Consider the following 15,994-nt stretch of genomic DNA (forward strand, 5'->3'; position numbering starts at 1 on the left):
AATGCATTTATTTTGAGATAATGACATCAATAACAGGTGTTGGTCTTATATGAAGGTGTGGATAGAAAACTGTCTTCTCAGCCTAGTTACCAAATGACTTTGCTTGCATTGTGTAGTTGTGTTGACTTCTTTTACATGAGTCCCTTACATGTCACATACGTGTCTGTGTGACTTTCTCACCAAAATCTAACAGCACTCTGAGGAACAGACTTGAAACTATGTCAACATTTGAAGACCCCTCTCCTTTTCAAGTAGAAGTGGGACAGAATTGTCAAATACTTCATGTGACACCCTAATACTTGTAACATATTCCTGATAATAGCAAACATCTTGGACCCGCTAGACGCACTCTTGTTTTGTGAGCTAGAGTCTGCTTGTGGTTGTCTCACTGTGACATTGGCGTGAGTAGGGTTGTGCCTCAGCAAGTTCTAAATTCCTTAAAAAGTGCATTATGATAAGAGGTGCTTGATCTTAAGGCTAAGGGTTTAACTTAAGCCCACACTATCTGAAGTGGTGAGTGATTGGCAGCCCTTTGGTAACAAGGTGGGAGCTGCAGTGCCAGTCTGTACCTTAGGGATGAGGTTCCACTGTTGGTAGGGGCAGGGAAGCTGTTCATTTGCAGCTGAGGTTTTGGGGGAAACAGGGATGTTGCAGGAGCTGGGGAAGATGGAGATAAGCAGCAAGAGGGCTGAAAGGTGGAGGACTAATAACATAAAGACTGATATGTGGATACGGCCATGGAGACTTGTGTCTGTATCGTGAATATGATAGTACAGGATGGACAGTTGTTGCTCTTTAGTGATGCCAGACATCAACAGTGGATGAATTTATAAGCCACAAAAAACCTAATAATGCCAGCACATGATTCTAAAAGATTTTCTCCATTAATTGGCATGCTGCCCCGGGGAAGCTGATCCCTGTTATCTTGTTACATGCGGGCGTTGTGGTAAATCAGAACCTGGGATGACCTGCCCGTTTGAAGGTGTCGGAGCTTTCATAAACTAAGTTTAAAACTTGACAGTAAGAAAGTAGAATGTCTGTCTCTGGATCTTTAGGGTGGATTATATCTGTGTTTGTGTACTCTGGCTCTGGGAATGTCAGGTATATCCCGTACGAACTGCCGTCCTTTTGCTCCTTTTTTCCGCGGCGCCTCAGCAGTTCCGGGAAGGAGGAAGCGGGGCTGGTTGTTTCGATTCGGGTGGGAGGGACGAGTGATGTTTGGGAGGGCGGATAAGAACCTGAGGCTCCCGCGGGACCTCCCGAGGGGCCGCGCTCGCGTGCTTTAGCCCGCGGTGTTGTCGGGCTCGGGGTGAGCGGCGGAGGCTGGGCGGGGCCCGGCCGTGGCAGCGGCGCCGCCGCCCCCGTTCCTAAAGGCGCCGCCGCTTTCCCGTCGCCAGCCCGCGCTTCCCGACGCGGACGGGGCGGGGCGCTCGGCGCACGTGAGCGCGCGCGGCCAATGGCGCGATCGCGTGATGCGCAGCGCCGAATGCGCGCGCGGTGGGGCTGCCCAAGATGGCGGCGGGCGCGTGAGGGGTGGCGGCGGCCGCGCCGGAGGGACGGAGGGAGCCGAGGCCCGAAGGGAGCCGGGAGCGGCCGCTGGTGCCGTCGCTGGTGCCGCCCCCCGGGGTGCGATGGTAAAATGACCCAGGCGGGGAAGAAGAAGAAGCGCGCCGTGAACCGCAGCATCATGCTGGCCAAGAAGATCATCATTAAGGACGGCGGGACGGTGAGGCCGGGGGCGCGGGGCGGCCCGGGGCACGGCTGGCGGCGGCGGGGGGCCCCGGAGGGCCCCGACCTCCGCGGCGGTGCGGGGGCCGGCCCCGGGCGGGTAGGGCCCGGTCCGGCCGGGTCGGTGGGCCCGCGGGCCTCGGGCGGCCTCGCCTGTGTCGGTCGCGGTGCGGCCCGGGCCGGTGTCCGCGGGACGGCTGCCCGAGGAACACCTGTGAGCGTGTCAGGCTGCTTCGCTCCGCCCGCAAACGCAGTTTGTTCCTCGCGTCGGCCGGGTTTTGGGGCGCAGGAGCGAGAGCGGCCTCAGGCGCGGGGCCTGGGGCACGGCGGGTCGTTACGGCCGCCCGAGGTGAGCGGAGCCTGTCCGAGCCTGCCCTCGCCGAGCGTGGCTCCCGTGAGCGAGGGCACGCAGGGCCGGGGCCGTGCGGGCGGGGCCGCGGAACGCGGCTCGGGTGCGGGGCTGCAGCGACCGCTGTGCCCGTGGTCAGACAGAACGGGCCCGCGAGGGGGACAGACGCCAGCGCCTGAGCAGTCCCGCAGATGGCTCCCGGAAGAAAGGTTTTTGCAGTTCTTCCCACTATTTTGCTTCCTCTTAAATACATAAATTTGAAAAATAAAGGAAGTTAAGTGTTTGGGCTGCTGGAGCTTGGATTTGGTTTGGGTGGTTTTTTGGTTGGTTTTTTTTACATTGATGAGTGCCATTACTTGCAGTGTATTGTTGCCCCTGGATTTTTTCCACTGTGTAACACTCTGTAGCTTCGATGTGCCCTGTTCTAAATACAATGCCATTATTTCAAATAACGAGACATCTTGACAGACTAAATTGCTGATGGCCCTTCAGTTTGTCTTTTTGGAACAATAATGGAGAAGAGACAGGTGTTAGAGTCTCATTACTTGTTCATCGAAGTGGCCAACTGGCTGGATTACTTAAGTGCTAGGAAGCAAAACTAATTTTGGTGATGGTTGTTGGTGTTTTCTAGGATGTGTTCTTGCTCTTTGTAAAGATAGAAATATATGAGATTACCTTGTACACATGTTAAATGCAAGTGTTTTAGATTGAGTAGTACAAGCAGAGTAAATGTTACTGAGGGGACACGGTGCTTCATAATTTCTCTCTGGAGTGTCATTGATTAAGATACAGTGTGTTTCCAAGTGTCCCTAACTTCTCAACTTTAACTTTCTTTTGCCAAGAGAGGAGAAATATATATTACAATTAACTGCATTCAGTGATACTTGTGCTACATCATTCGGTGCCTCCCACCAGTTTCAAAAGCTGAATGCAAACGCCCATTCTGTATTAATTTAATTTACACTGGAAAACAGTGGAAAAATGGGCCATAAACATTAGCTGAAGGTATGTAGATTGTTGTTAGGCTACAAAAAGTTCAGCTTGTGATACTTTCTGCCTTTAAATAAATGGGAATTTGTTTGTGTTAAATACATTTTTTAAGTTATGAAGTCTGATATAGCAGAGTGTTCTTTATAACAACAGCAGAAACTTCATGCATAGAATTTTGTTTAATATTTGCTGAAATGTTAAGTTAGTCTTCAGTGCTCAGCATCCTCATCTGCTTTGTTCATTACCCAGCATGGTGTGTGACATTCTGGGAAACAGGTACCTGAAAATGGCCCCTATGTCTTAAATGTCTCCCACTGGCAAATCAGTAATTAATCAAGCATCTTCATGTGCACTTTCCAGCCTGATTGGTTTATTTTGGAATTGTTTGACATCAGAGAAAATTGTGTGAGCCAGAAAGAGTGTACAGATGGCTAATGAGGCAGTGGTACAGGCAGAAAGAGTTTCTGATGGGAAACAAAAAAAAAAAAAAAAACCACCAAAAAACCAAGCACCAAAAAAGCAAAAAGGAAAACCCACCCATTGTTTCTGCAAAGGCTCTCTTCCCACTGCAGTTTCTGCTGGGTCTCCTCGACAAGGCAGTGGGTGGTGCAGGAGCTTGGGTTGGTGCATGGTGGTATTTTTGTGTTTTTCTATTTGCAGCTTTAGTAGCTGTATCACAGAAAAAATATGTAATGGTGTGTTGTACTCAAGTGTGTGTTGTCAGATTTCACCAAAGGAGAGGCAGTAACACCAGTGAAGTGATTTCATAGAATCACAAATGGTTTGGGTTGGAAAGGACCTTAAAGATCATCTATTTCCACCCCCTGCCATGGGCAGGGACACCTTCCATAGACCAGGTCGCTCAAAATCCCATCTAGCCTGGCACTGAACACTTCCAGGGGTAGGGCAGCCACAACTTCTATTTCAACACTTTTTTTTTCCCCCCAACAATTTTAATTTTTCCTTCCTTTATGTATTCATCTTACATAAAATAATGCATTTTTGAAGCAGTCATGAAACAAATTAGAGATTAAGGCTTCATTTGGTGCTTTTTCCTTTCCAGCAGAGAAGCAACAGCTGTGGTCTTACATAGAATGCCTTTGTTGCTTTGATAGTTATTCTGTTGTTGTCAGATGTGTGTTCTTAGGCTTGTCTGGCATGTACACTTTTTATCACTGTCATGACTGAGAGTACAAAGTGTTTGATTAAAAGACATCTTCTCTATAACCAGAGGAAAAGGCATTGTTGGAGCCCTATTTGTGCTGCAGGTTTAGCCAGGCAGAAAAACGCTCTGGCTACTTGTAGCAGGAGGGTTGCTGTTATTCTGGTTGGAACATCTCAGTTCCACCTTGTCCTCACAAGGCCCCTGTGTCTTTTCTCTCCAGGGCTAGGGCCTTCTGATTCAGTTGCACTTAGGCCATTGCATTACACGGTGTTAGCCCCTTTGGAAAGCACAGGGGGCAGGTTTGTAGAGTAGGGCAGGGCTGAACACCCAGCACCTGCACTGTGCCTGTTGGGTTGGGAGGGTGCATCAGACTGGTACTGAAACCTTGTGGACTGAATGCTTATAATGTGTCTTAATACACTGCAGTGTAACTGCTTATTCATCTCCTTCCCTTTCACCTCAGAAGCATCCTTGTTTCTTGATAGTTTCCCAACACCTTTAAAAATGGCTATAGAGATGATGATCTAAATGTGACTAAATTACTTCTTTTTTTTGTCGATAAGAACAAATAATCTGTGATAAGTACCTGTGATAAGTGAGCACTAGCAACAAGAAAGCAGGGAAGTTGAACCCTAGTGATCTAAATGTCGCTTCTGTTCGTTTTTGCCAGTGTGTTGGAAAGCTCTGTTGGTGTTGCTTACAGCTGGATGACAGGGCAGAGGGCAGCACTCACCCACCCGAGGCCTCTAAAGTCAGCAGCAGTTCTCCTGTGCAGAGCAGCCGCTGCTTTCGTTCTGCTGTTTCGCTTTGTGCACGTGGTCTCGGAGCTGCCCGGAGCTGGATGAGGGCAGCCTGGGCACAGATGGCCTTTGCCTTCGTTCGTGTTTGCTGTGAATGGAGGTGCTCTTGACTCCCATGCTGGAAGGGGTGGGATGGTTTGTGACACCTCCCTCACTGTCTGTCATGCCTCGAGGGGCCATGTGCCAGCAATGTGACAGGAATCTGGGGGCTATCAGAATGAACCTGATTTTATGAGACTGAGTCAAACAGCTAACAGCTAACGTTGATACTTACAGTTTGTGCAGAGCTGGATAAATTTTTAACCCAAAGCTAAAATAAGGATTGTGGGTGGAAAGGGAAAAGAATTGTGGGAAGAGATGATAATTATAGCCACTCTCTGTACCTACAAAGACTGTTAATTTACCTCCTTAGGCTGAAAATATAGCAGAAATATCTGTATGGTATGTCTGTATTTACTGAAGAGAGCTTGGGAAAGAAAAACAGCAGTGCTGAGGTACTTCTGTAATTCACCTCTTACAGATTGATATGGTTACTTTTGAAAATTATGATTTTTTTCTAGCAATAGGGGTGAGTAGGCAGTGAGGTTTTCTGTATTTATTTCCTACATTTGTTCAATAAGCTCTTTTTTTCTATGTTGGAAATACTGGAATCTGGAAAGAAAAGTTAGGTGTGGCTTGCATAAATCTCCTAATAAAGACTCCAGTATTACCTAACTGCAACTTAAAATTGTGTTGTGTTTGAGGTTGGAAGGCACCTCCAACATCATTAATCCAACTACCCCAGTGTTTTACCCCAGACAGGGTCAGCTGGAGCAGTTTGCTCAGGGCTATGTCCACTGGGGTTTGGAAGATGGAAACTGTTTCAGAGGGGGTTGCTTTTTTGAGGTACAAGTATAATTTGTTGTATTTCACTATGAGCCTCCAGTCCTGTCACTGACACTTCTGAGAAGAGTCTGGCTCTTGTCTTTGCTCTTCCATTAGCTACTTACACACATTGATAAAATCCCTCTGAGCCTCCTTGGGAAGCAGCTGAGGTCCTTAGCCTGTGTGTGTGTGCTCAGTGTGAATGTGGGGTCTGATCACATCAGGGCCGCTCTGTTAGTAACTCACCTTTGCACAAAGCAGGCAAAGTAGATGTTAAGGCAGCACTTCTAAGTTGAAAGAATGCATGTAAGATTTCTGAGGAGTTATTCATACTGCTTTCATATGAAAATAATTAGTGAGCCCTATCCTTAATTTGCAAATGTTGAACTATGGTATGTTGTTTGACAGCATTTACAGAGTCTACGAGATGAGCAGGTTGTCCCACCCATGCTCTTTTTGTTCTCTTCAAAAGCTACCTCTGCTTCTACTGAATCACTGAACAATTTCGAGTTCCCTTTGTCAAACCTTTTATCTGCATCTCTTCCTGCATTTGAAGCACACTGTAACTGATAGGCCTGCACTCAGTATTTAGGAAGTGATCAGTGCTGTTCCTGAGATTTGCTTCTGGTGCTCATTATTTTAGTTTCTTTCCTGGTTTAGAGCCATGTTTTGTATGTAGCAGTGGTGCCTTTTAGTAACAGAAGAGCTGTTTGATAGACCAGGTAGTGAGACTTGGGGATAGCTGAGTGTGACCACTGCCGTGTTTTGAAACCATGGAATTTTGGTTCCATGCAGCTCTGCGTAGACTTAAGCATTTTTTCAAGGAAAACAAACTAATTCTCTGAAGAAGAGTCTGTTTTCCCTGTAGCATCCTTGTTTCCCAGATTGGCAGTGTAAGAGATTTATTTTTTGAGATGGCAGTGAAGGATTCTGCAGAGTAAGAGTAGGACACTTCAGGACAGTAGCATCAAAGGGTTACTCGGTAACTCTGTACCAGTTAGCTTGGGTAACTATTCCCAAATTTTGAGTCCTGTTTCATTATTAATCCTTCTGTTTATAGTTGTTCAGATGCATTTCTCATGACTGATAGATGATCAGATGTTTTAATCACCTGTCTTTTCTCCTGTTTCAGCCTCAAGGAATAGGTTCACCTAGTGTCTACCATGCTGTTATTGTGATCTTCTTGGAGTTTTTTGCTTGGGGACTCCTGACAGCTCCCACTCTAGTGGTAGGTAATCCTCAGGAGCTTTTCCTCACTCTGTGGGAGGTGGGACAATTACTGCAAAGGCACTCAGCATCTTCTGAATTACATGAAATGAAAATTACATATGACTGAGCTGCTCTGTTGTGCAAGTGAAAAAAAAGTTCTGTAATTTTGGATGATATCAAAAATTTCAATTATTTCATTATAGCAGTGTAATGGTTGTAGCACAGCTGTTTACATGCAAGTCTGCTAACACTCAAGCTTACATGTAAATATTTTCTGATTGAAACCAGTAAGGTGGTAATGAAATTATCTTTCCTTTCAAGATGCCCTAAAACATTGGCACATTACAAATGTAAGGGCAAAAATACACTTGAAATTTAGTAACATTATGCAAGTGTGTGTGTACCTACACAGGAGGTCTTTGCTGACCTGGCTGTGTTTCAAGCAGAAGCTTCAGAGCACAGACTGTGTTACACCAGTCAAAGCATCCCTGTGATTTGTGAGACAGTCATATCAATGTGTTTGTACCAAAGTACTTTCTCATGTAGTCAGTTGCTTTTAATTTGGATTTAATTTGTGAGTGATACATGCTGACAAATTAAAAGGAGTTAAGGCTAAAAAATCTCCCAAGCCAACTCCACTTAAAATGCAGTCTTGGTGCTGCTCTGAAAGCTGATGTTACCCATGAACAGTCTCTTGGGTATGAACTGCACATTGTCACTGAATGAAATCCCTGTCATCTAAACACAAATCAGACTGAGGCAGCTCCATTTCTGGCTTCTGCTCGCCAAACTGAGAGCCACTTCAGGATGGTGATGTCTCTTCTCTCTCTCTCTCCCCAGTCCCCGACAGATGACACAGTAACATGTGGAGAGTCTGGTCTGAGATAATTTTCTAGGTTCTCTGTGGTTTATTTACATTTCAGGCACTGAAATCTCAAAATGCCTTCCTTGCAAATGAAAGATTAATCACATTGTTTGTAGTTTGCTTTTTTTCCTTTTTTTTCTCTGTAATCTATGAAAATAAAAAAACTACTGTGCATCATAAAGTTGGATGTGTCATGAGCAATATTTGTAGTTGATATTGTGTAAATGACAGTATTCATATTTCTTCTCCAGGTTTTGCATGAAACCTTCCCAAAACATACATTTCTAATGAATGGTCTAATTCAAGGTGTAAAGGTAAGTTGACAGAAGTTAATCACAAGTACAATTTAAAGTGAGTGGTGGGAGGAATATAGAAATAACTGCCAGCTGAGAGAAACAGTCACGAGGTTTTTCAATATGGCTTTCATAGTATAAATAAAATGGGAATAAATTACTGCTAAAAAGGCAAGTGTGCATCTTTTTACTTTCAACAAGGTATTGCTTGGCCTATATCTACTGATTGGGTTCAGCAAATAAAAAGGTAGTTGATTAATCCCAAATGATGCATATGGTGTTAAAAGTGGATAATTTTTTACTTGGAGCTTGTTGCCCCAGTAGGGTATTTTCCATTACTTAGATTCATGTGAATTTTAAGAAGACAGTAACACACAGTTCATGAAACTGCTAGTATGACTGGATCATCTGCATTTTGAATTTTGTGTAGTTCTGAGGTAACAGACCTCAAATTTTATTTAACCAGACATGGGAGAGAAGATGAGTGATGGTTGGTCACATTGCTTTTGGTGCATTGCACTGTAGCCCTTGACTTGAGTCATACCAGTGCTCTTGGACTGTGCTCTGGTCAGCTATCACGAGTCTGACCACTTAGTTCTAACTTCAAATGTTTTGTTTCACCTAGGGCTTATTGTCGTTTCTCAGTGCCCCACTCATAGGTGCCCTGTCTGACGTGTGGGGACGAAAGTCCTTCTTGCTGCTAACGGTATTTTTCACCTGTGCACCAATACCACTAATGAAGATCAGCCCATGGTTAGTAAATTGTTTCACACCAGATTGGCTGTTGCTTTTCAAGGTTGCTATCTAATGCTTATGTGTGTAGCATTGTTGATAAAATGCTGTTTGTGCTTGATGGAAGGTTGAGGCTTTTGTATTACTTCTGTGCAAAGCTGGGGGAACAGTAAACCTGAAGCAGCTGCCATGAGGCCAAAGGCCTTGGTCAGAATTTCAATAGCTGCTGATTTTGATCTGTGTGCTGTAAGCCCTATGTCCTGCTCCAGCACATCTGCCAAAGCTGGAAAACAGTCCAGTGGACTGTGCAGGCATGGATTGTGGCCACAGTTCTCACTCAGATACCAGCCAGCAACACTGAAATCAAAACCTTACGTAATGCGGGTGCGTGAAATAACCATTTGTAACCTACAAGTTGCAGAAGTTTTACACTTTGTTTCTCAAATTCTAAAATCGACCTGCTTTGATGCTGTGTGCACCTTATCGACCTGTTAACTGGCTGGAACCTTGCCCAGGTATGGCAGGAGTCAGAGGCCTGGGCTGGCTCCCTGACCCCTGTGCTGTCCCTGAGGGTGGAGCAGCAGTGGCACAGCCTGCACTGACACAGGCCAGTGCCAGCTGCTCAGGTCAGCCTTTTCCATTTTCCCTCTGGTCACACAGGCTGCTCATCTCTCTTCAGAAGGAGCTTGTTTCTAAGTGTTTATTAAGTTTCAAATGCCAAGTGCTAGTGTCTATAGCATAACGATATGGCAGATGTTGACGCCTTTCAATGACCAGGTTCTCAAAATACTGAAGTTCCTAATTTGCTTTGGGTCATAGACCAGTTGAATTTATTAGCTGAACACCTTGTTTCCTGGTAGTACTTAATCACAGCAGCTTTTTGTAGACGTTACAAAATCATGCTGTTTGTACTTGGTGCACGTAGAAGTTACACAGTTCTATCAAGACACGTTCACATCAGCTTTATCCAAGATTATCTCAATAAATTGTCAGGATAAGTTGGACAAGGTGATTTATTGTTCAACTGCACTTGGATTGAATAGACTTTTTGGTTCTATTTGGCTGTTCTAATTTTTTTTATCGTGTTCTTAGGTGGTACTTTGCTGTAATCTCCGTGTCTGGAGTTTTTGCAGTGACATTTTCTGTAGTTTTTGCATATGTAGCAGACATAACCCAAGAACATGAGAGAAGCATGGCCTATGGTTTGGTATGTATTATTTGGGCTCTTTTCCTGTGGTATTCAGTACTAAGCCCTTCAGTTTGTAATGCTTTTCAAAGCTGCTCCTACGGCAAGTTGTTTTTAATTTGGAGTCAGGTTTTTCTGTTTAATTGTTCCTGTCATCCAGTCTTGTATCTCTTGAATATTCTGCTTCTAAATGAAACAAAACATGATGGTATTAAAAGCTATCTTGAGTGTCTGTCTTAACAGCTCTTACCAGTCTTAATGATGTAATTTGAGGAGCTTTAGTTATTCCTCCTTTGTTGTCCACAGTGGTACTACTCTGTCATCTTTTCAAAAATCTCACCTGTTGTGTTGGAACTGCCACAGTGTGGTACTTGACTGCACCTGCCTGTGTTTCCAGTCACTGTGCTGTGCTGCAGTTCAGAACAAACTTAGCTGAGTTACTTGTCTAAGTTCTTACAACTCACCTCTGTTTCTCCATTATCTCCCGATAACGTGCCAGGTCCCAGGAGCCTTCACAGCCTCATGTTATTATGGATTAGCAGAATTATTTTTTGTGTTTAAATTACAGAATCCATTACCATTCAGCAGGAAGAGCTGAAAGCAATGGATATAGAACTAAATAGTTTCTTTGTGCCTGTACACATCAGGGATTGAGATATGTTGAGAAAGTTCCTTCAGTTTTTAAGTTAACATCTTTCACAAGGCCAGCTGGTCAGCTGAGAGCTACTGAGTTGGATTAACCAGCATATTACATTTAATATACCCTTTATACATGTGATTTTTTTTTTTTAACAGACATTGCCTATTTCACTAATATGGAGATTAAATACAGCTCATTGCTTCCCAGAGGTATTAGTAGAGTCTATAGTTAATTAAACTTAATTATGTCAATACATGCAAGAGTGCTGTGGGCCTCACATTGCTGTCCAGTTATCAGAAAGTTTTTCTTGAAAAATTGTGATTGTCTAAAATACACAGGTGCTACCACATAGGCATAGGAAAAAGGTTACTTTTAATTACTATGTGATTAAAATGGTTAGGCTTCTGAAAAGGAAGAAATGTAGGTAGGAACACTGCTGACTTGTCTCACTGAAAATCTTACCAGCTGTTACCTATTTCAGGTTTCGGCAACTTTTGCAGCAAGTTTAGTCACCAGCCCTGCTATCGGTGCCTACCTTGGCCGAGCGTACGGAGACAGCCTGGTGGTGGTGCTGGCTACAGCAATCGCCCTGCTGGACATTTGTTTTATCCTTGTTGCTGTACCGGAATCGCTGCCAGAGAAGATGAGGCCAGCATCCTGGGGAGCACCCATTTCATGGGAACAGGCTGACCCCTTTGCAGTAAGCTACTAAAATAGGGAATATTTTGTTACTTGTAGATACTGAGTTTGGAGACAGGGAAGAGACTGAATTTACAATAGTTCAGGCTTGAAAAACAAAGCCTGCAATTTCTTCAAGCTTGACCTTGGTGGTTCACTGGTGATACTTTTGCCAACAATCTTGCTAAACATAAAGGGAATGCTTTGGTGGTGTCACGTAACAATTTCATTGACAGGCTTTTCAGAGCCCAGCTAGGAATGCTTTTTGGAAATGAACGTGGAATATTTTTTAAGTCTTTTTTCTTGCCGTAGTCCCTGAAGAAAGTCGGCCAGGACTCCATTGTGCTGCTAATCTGCATAACAGTCTTTCTTTCCTACCTCCCAGAGGCAGGCCAATATTCCAGCTTCTTCCTATACCTCAGACAGGTAATGTAACATTTTGGTATGAATTTGAACAAAAGTAGATTTACGGGATTAAAGAAAGTTTTCAGTATTACTGAACTAGTATGGAAAGTACAGATAACTCATGTAATTTAGAAGCTCCCACGAACTGGTTTAAGTCCCCTTGTTGTTCTGTTTTTCTCTTTTAGACAGACAGAGAGGAGAGGGGAGTGATGAATGAGTTACAAAACAGTTTCTTGTACTTAGTAATTATTTGCATTATTCTTGGACTATTCTTGAGGTTAAATATGTTGAACTGGCTTTATTTTTGAGGGAACAATTTAATTGTTTTCTATTTATGCCCCTTTATTTTCATTTACTTGTTTGATGTAATGAGAAAAAAGATGAGGAGCTGAATAATACTGGTCTTCTGCATTGTGTGTTCCCTCACTGGGGTTTGTGACATCATGACATAAGGTTTATGGTTAATAATCAAATTGCCTTTTTTAAAATATAGATAATGGGATTTTCATCTGAAAGTGTTGCAGCATTTATAGCAGTCCTTGGGATTCTTTCCATTATTGCACAGGTGAGTTACTGCTGTGTGTGTTATTGACTTGGCAAGCTGAAAAGAAGGAAGCACTGTGGAGAATGGAGAACACTGTGGTTCCATAAATGTGATTCAGCTTTTCTGTGTCTGTTTTTTATTAAATCTCTAAAAATTGGTTAAGACTCTTAAGTTAGATGAAAACACTTGACAACAAGGGTTTGGTTCATTAAGGGAAAACTAAATCCTTTGTGCATCAAAGAAGGGGTGATGGTTTGGTCATATTACTTGCTAAACGACTGGATTTTTTTGGTAGAGGCAAATACTGCTTTTGAAGAACACTACTTAAGAATTAGTTTATTGCATGTATTTGACATTAAGTATAAAATGTTTTCAGGTTTTTTGTTGTTTTTTAATTCATTAACTCATCAACTTATCTGTGTTTAATATTTAGAATAAGATGTTCTTTTTCTGACACTTTACTTTTCCTTTCTCTGTTAGACAATAGTGTTGAGTTTATTGATGCGGTCCATTGGAAATAAGAACACCATCCTGCTGGGCCTGGGGTTCCAAATACTGCAGCTGGCGTGGTATGGCTTTGGATCAGAGCCATGGTACGCACATTTCTCTTTGGCCTGGCTGGTGGGGCCTTGGTTTGCATTTATCCCTTCTGCATAGGGTGTGAGTGCAGGATAGCCAGTGGAGCGTCCCTGCGCTCCCAGGGCAGAGCTGCAGCCCCAGAGCAGTCACTGCAGTTTGTGTTTTGCAGGATGATGTGGGCAGCCGGCGCTGTGGCCGCCATGTCCAGCATTACTTTCCCAGCTGTCAGCGCCCTGGTCTCACGAACTGCTGATGCGGACCAGCAGGGTAGGTTTGCTCCTGGTTCTTGGAATTCTAGTCAAGGAATACTGTGCAGGCACACTGGGCTCTGGGCTTAGTGCTGTCAGCCAGGCTGAGTCTTGGCAGGGCAGCCCAGACACCTGAGCTTAGGGCACCACACGTTAAATCCAGGTTCCTTGGAAGTTGCATTGTGTGCGTACCATGTACTTCTGGTGCAGAGGGAAGACTTACAGCAAGGCCCTGTAGTAGCAAAATACTCAGCAAACTCGGTGCACTGTTCCTCGCTGTTGCACACAGTGCTCTCTCTCCCGTGTGAGACAATGACAGCAGGGATAGCCTCCTTCTCCTGGCCTCTGAACTAGCTCAGCGTGGCAGGCACTGCCCTCTGCTAGAGGCAGATAGAAAAACCACTCAAGTACATGATAATGACTGGCTCTTTGCACCCCTTGTTTACTGCTACCCAGAGTGCAACACCATTTAGAGCTTTCCTGCCTGCATCAGTTTTTAGGTGAAGTCAACAGAAATAGTTAATTATCTATGTATAGCTACAGCTAGGTAAGAACATGTATTTCACTTTTCCCAGGTGTTGTTCAGGGGATGATTACAGGAATTCGAGGACTCTGTAATGGTTTGGGACCAGCACTTTATGGTTTTATATTCTATATATTTCACGTTGAATTGAATGAACTGCCCATGCCCGAATCACCATCAGGAGGTAGTGTGGTTGCACAATACCATTTACAACAGGTACGTTTCTTCTGTACTTACTGCTTCCAAAAGTTGTTAGGAAGGGCTCCTGTGCCCATCAGTTCGATGCTGTGTTACATTTTGTTACACTGACTGCAAATGAAGGGTGTAGCAAGAGGTTTCTGTGTCCTTCAGGGAGGGTTATTTAAGTACAGTTAATTACATGCACTGGTTTAGTTTAATTTTCAAATAGCTACAGCTGACAGCCATAGACAACTGTGACCCTTGCAAGGAGACTACCTTGAGGGAAGGATGGACAGTTACTAATGGTGTATGGGTTTTTTTGTTGTCCTTTTACCAAGCGCTCAGGGGTTTTTTATTAAGCTTTTGGGGAAACTCAGCAGGAAGAACTTGCACTAGAAAAGGAAGTTGGCAAGCATTAATAAAAACCATGTGCTCCCTTGTCCTAAATCTTAGGATGTAAAGTTCCTTCTCATTCCTTCTAAAAGCCTGCACTGTATTCACTAGTGTGTCAGGCAGCAGCTCTTCCCACTTTTGAATATGGGTAATTAGCAATTGTAGGCTGTTAACGTGTGTCTAAAGGCTCATTAACACTTCGTGGTGTCACTGTTGTTGTTTTCAGAATTCCATAATTCCTGGACCCCCGTTCTTATTTGGAGCGTGCTCTGTGCTGTTGGCATTACTTGTTGCCTTGTTTATTCCTGAACACACAAACCTAAATGTAAGATCCAGCAACTGGAAGAAACACTGTGGCAGTCATGGCCATCCCCACAGCCCACAAGCTCCTGGTGAAGCTAAAGAACCTTTACTGCAAGATACAAATGTATGACAAAAATCCCAGGAAGACTGTTTGGACTCTTCTTTCATTAGCAGTTTGGGATACACATTCCAACTCCACCAAAATGTAATTTCTTAAGGTAATCTTAAGAAACATCTCTGCATGAAATCTGTAGGAATTGAAACAGGAACTTTCTCCAAAGATGTTGCCATTGAACTAAAAACTAACTTGCTTTTATAAACAAACTGTTACATCCTTGTCTCTTGCCATGAAATACTGTTACTGCTAAACTTTACATTCTAGTTCAGAGACAAACAATAGTCGAGGCATGAGCATGTGTCCTTCTGTTTCCTTACGGTGGTGAGCTTTAATTCTAGTCATGCTACGTCTCAATGAGACAGACTGGCATCCATGTGGACCCATTCGTTTTAATGTTGTAAAATCTTGGGTCAGATCATTCAAAGCCTTAATGTAAATGTACTTAAGTAGGGAGGTGAACTGGTATCATTTCTTTTAATAGTCACATGGCAGGTTTTTTTTAAGTTTGTACTAATATAAAAATCACATGAGCACGCTTGCTGAACAGTAAAAGTTATTTTTATGTAAGTGCATTTACTCTTTCTATTTTTGAATAAACGGTCGTATCAAACACTTGTTGAAATATGAAGTGGGTGTTTTGGGCCTGCAGATTTTAATACCGGCTCTAAACCTCTGCTTTCCTCTGTACCGTTTATTAAACCACTCTATTTCTGATGTTTGCGTAATCATAAAGGACCTCAAAACTTGAATACACAGACTGAACTCTACAAGCTGATAGCCTTGAATCTGTCCGTGTGCTATATAGTGGCCTTTGAGGACTGTCACAATAACCCTTTTGCATTACAGAGCTAAAGTTTTAGTCCTAAATTTTCAGGACCCTTAGTACAGAAGAGAGCTTTATACAATTACTGATGTGAATTTCTCTAAAAGTGTATATTTTTGTGTCCAGTTGTATTATTTAAGTGTTCCTTTGTATAAATTTGTGTATAAAGTATTGTATAGGTTTAAAATGTTTTCATCTTGTGGTTATTGCTTAATGCTTTTTTACCTTTGAACATTCACCATGGTTGACCAAGAGCAGGAAAAAAAATGTAAATATACTGTTAATAAAGTTGAATATTTTAATGAATTTTTAAATAATTGTGAATGTCTCTTCCAAGCTTCAGTGACATTCAGTAGTTGCATGTGTGTTATACTTCAGC

The 15,994-nt window shown here is 43.3% G+C and overlaps 1 protein-coding gene across 1 annotated transcript; it reads left to right on the forward strand.

The window, feature by feature from the left end:
* Window positions 1-1,481: 1,481 nt before the first annotated feature.
* Window positions 1,482-15,929, forward strand: MFSD14A (major facilitator superfamily domain containing 14A). Its single transcript, XM_039556424.1, has 12 exons — window positions 1,482-1,726; window positions 7,029-7,124; window positions 8,222-8,284; window positions 8,889-9,016; window positions 10,088-10,202; window positions 11,303-11,521; window positions 11,812-11,925; window positions 12,398-12,469; window positions 12,929-13,041; window positions 13,197-13,294; window positions 13,851-14,014; window positions 14,598-15,929. The coding sequence occupies exons 1-12, from the start codon at window positions 1,487-1,489 to the stop codon at window positions 14,802-14,804; spliced, it is 1,629 nt and encodes a 542-aa protein (XP_039412358.1). The 5' UTR covers window positions 1,482-1,486; the 3' UTR covers window positions 14,805-15,929.
* The last annotated feature ends 65 nt before the right edge of the window (window positions 15,930-15,994 follow it).

The sequence above is a fragment of the Corvus cornix genome, chromosome 8 (assembly GCF_000738735.6).
Source record: "Corvus cornix cornix isolate S_Up_H32 chromosome 8, ASM73873v5, whole genome shotgun sequence".
Lineage (NCBI taxonomy): Eukaryota > Metazoa > Chordata > Aves > Passeriformes > Corvidae > Corvus > Corvus cornix.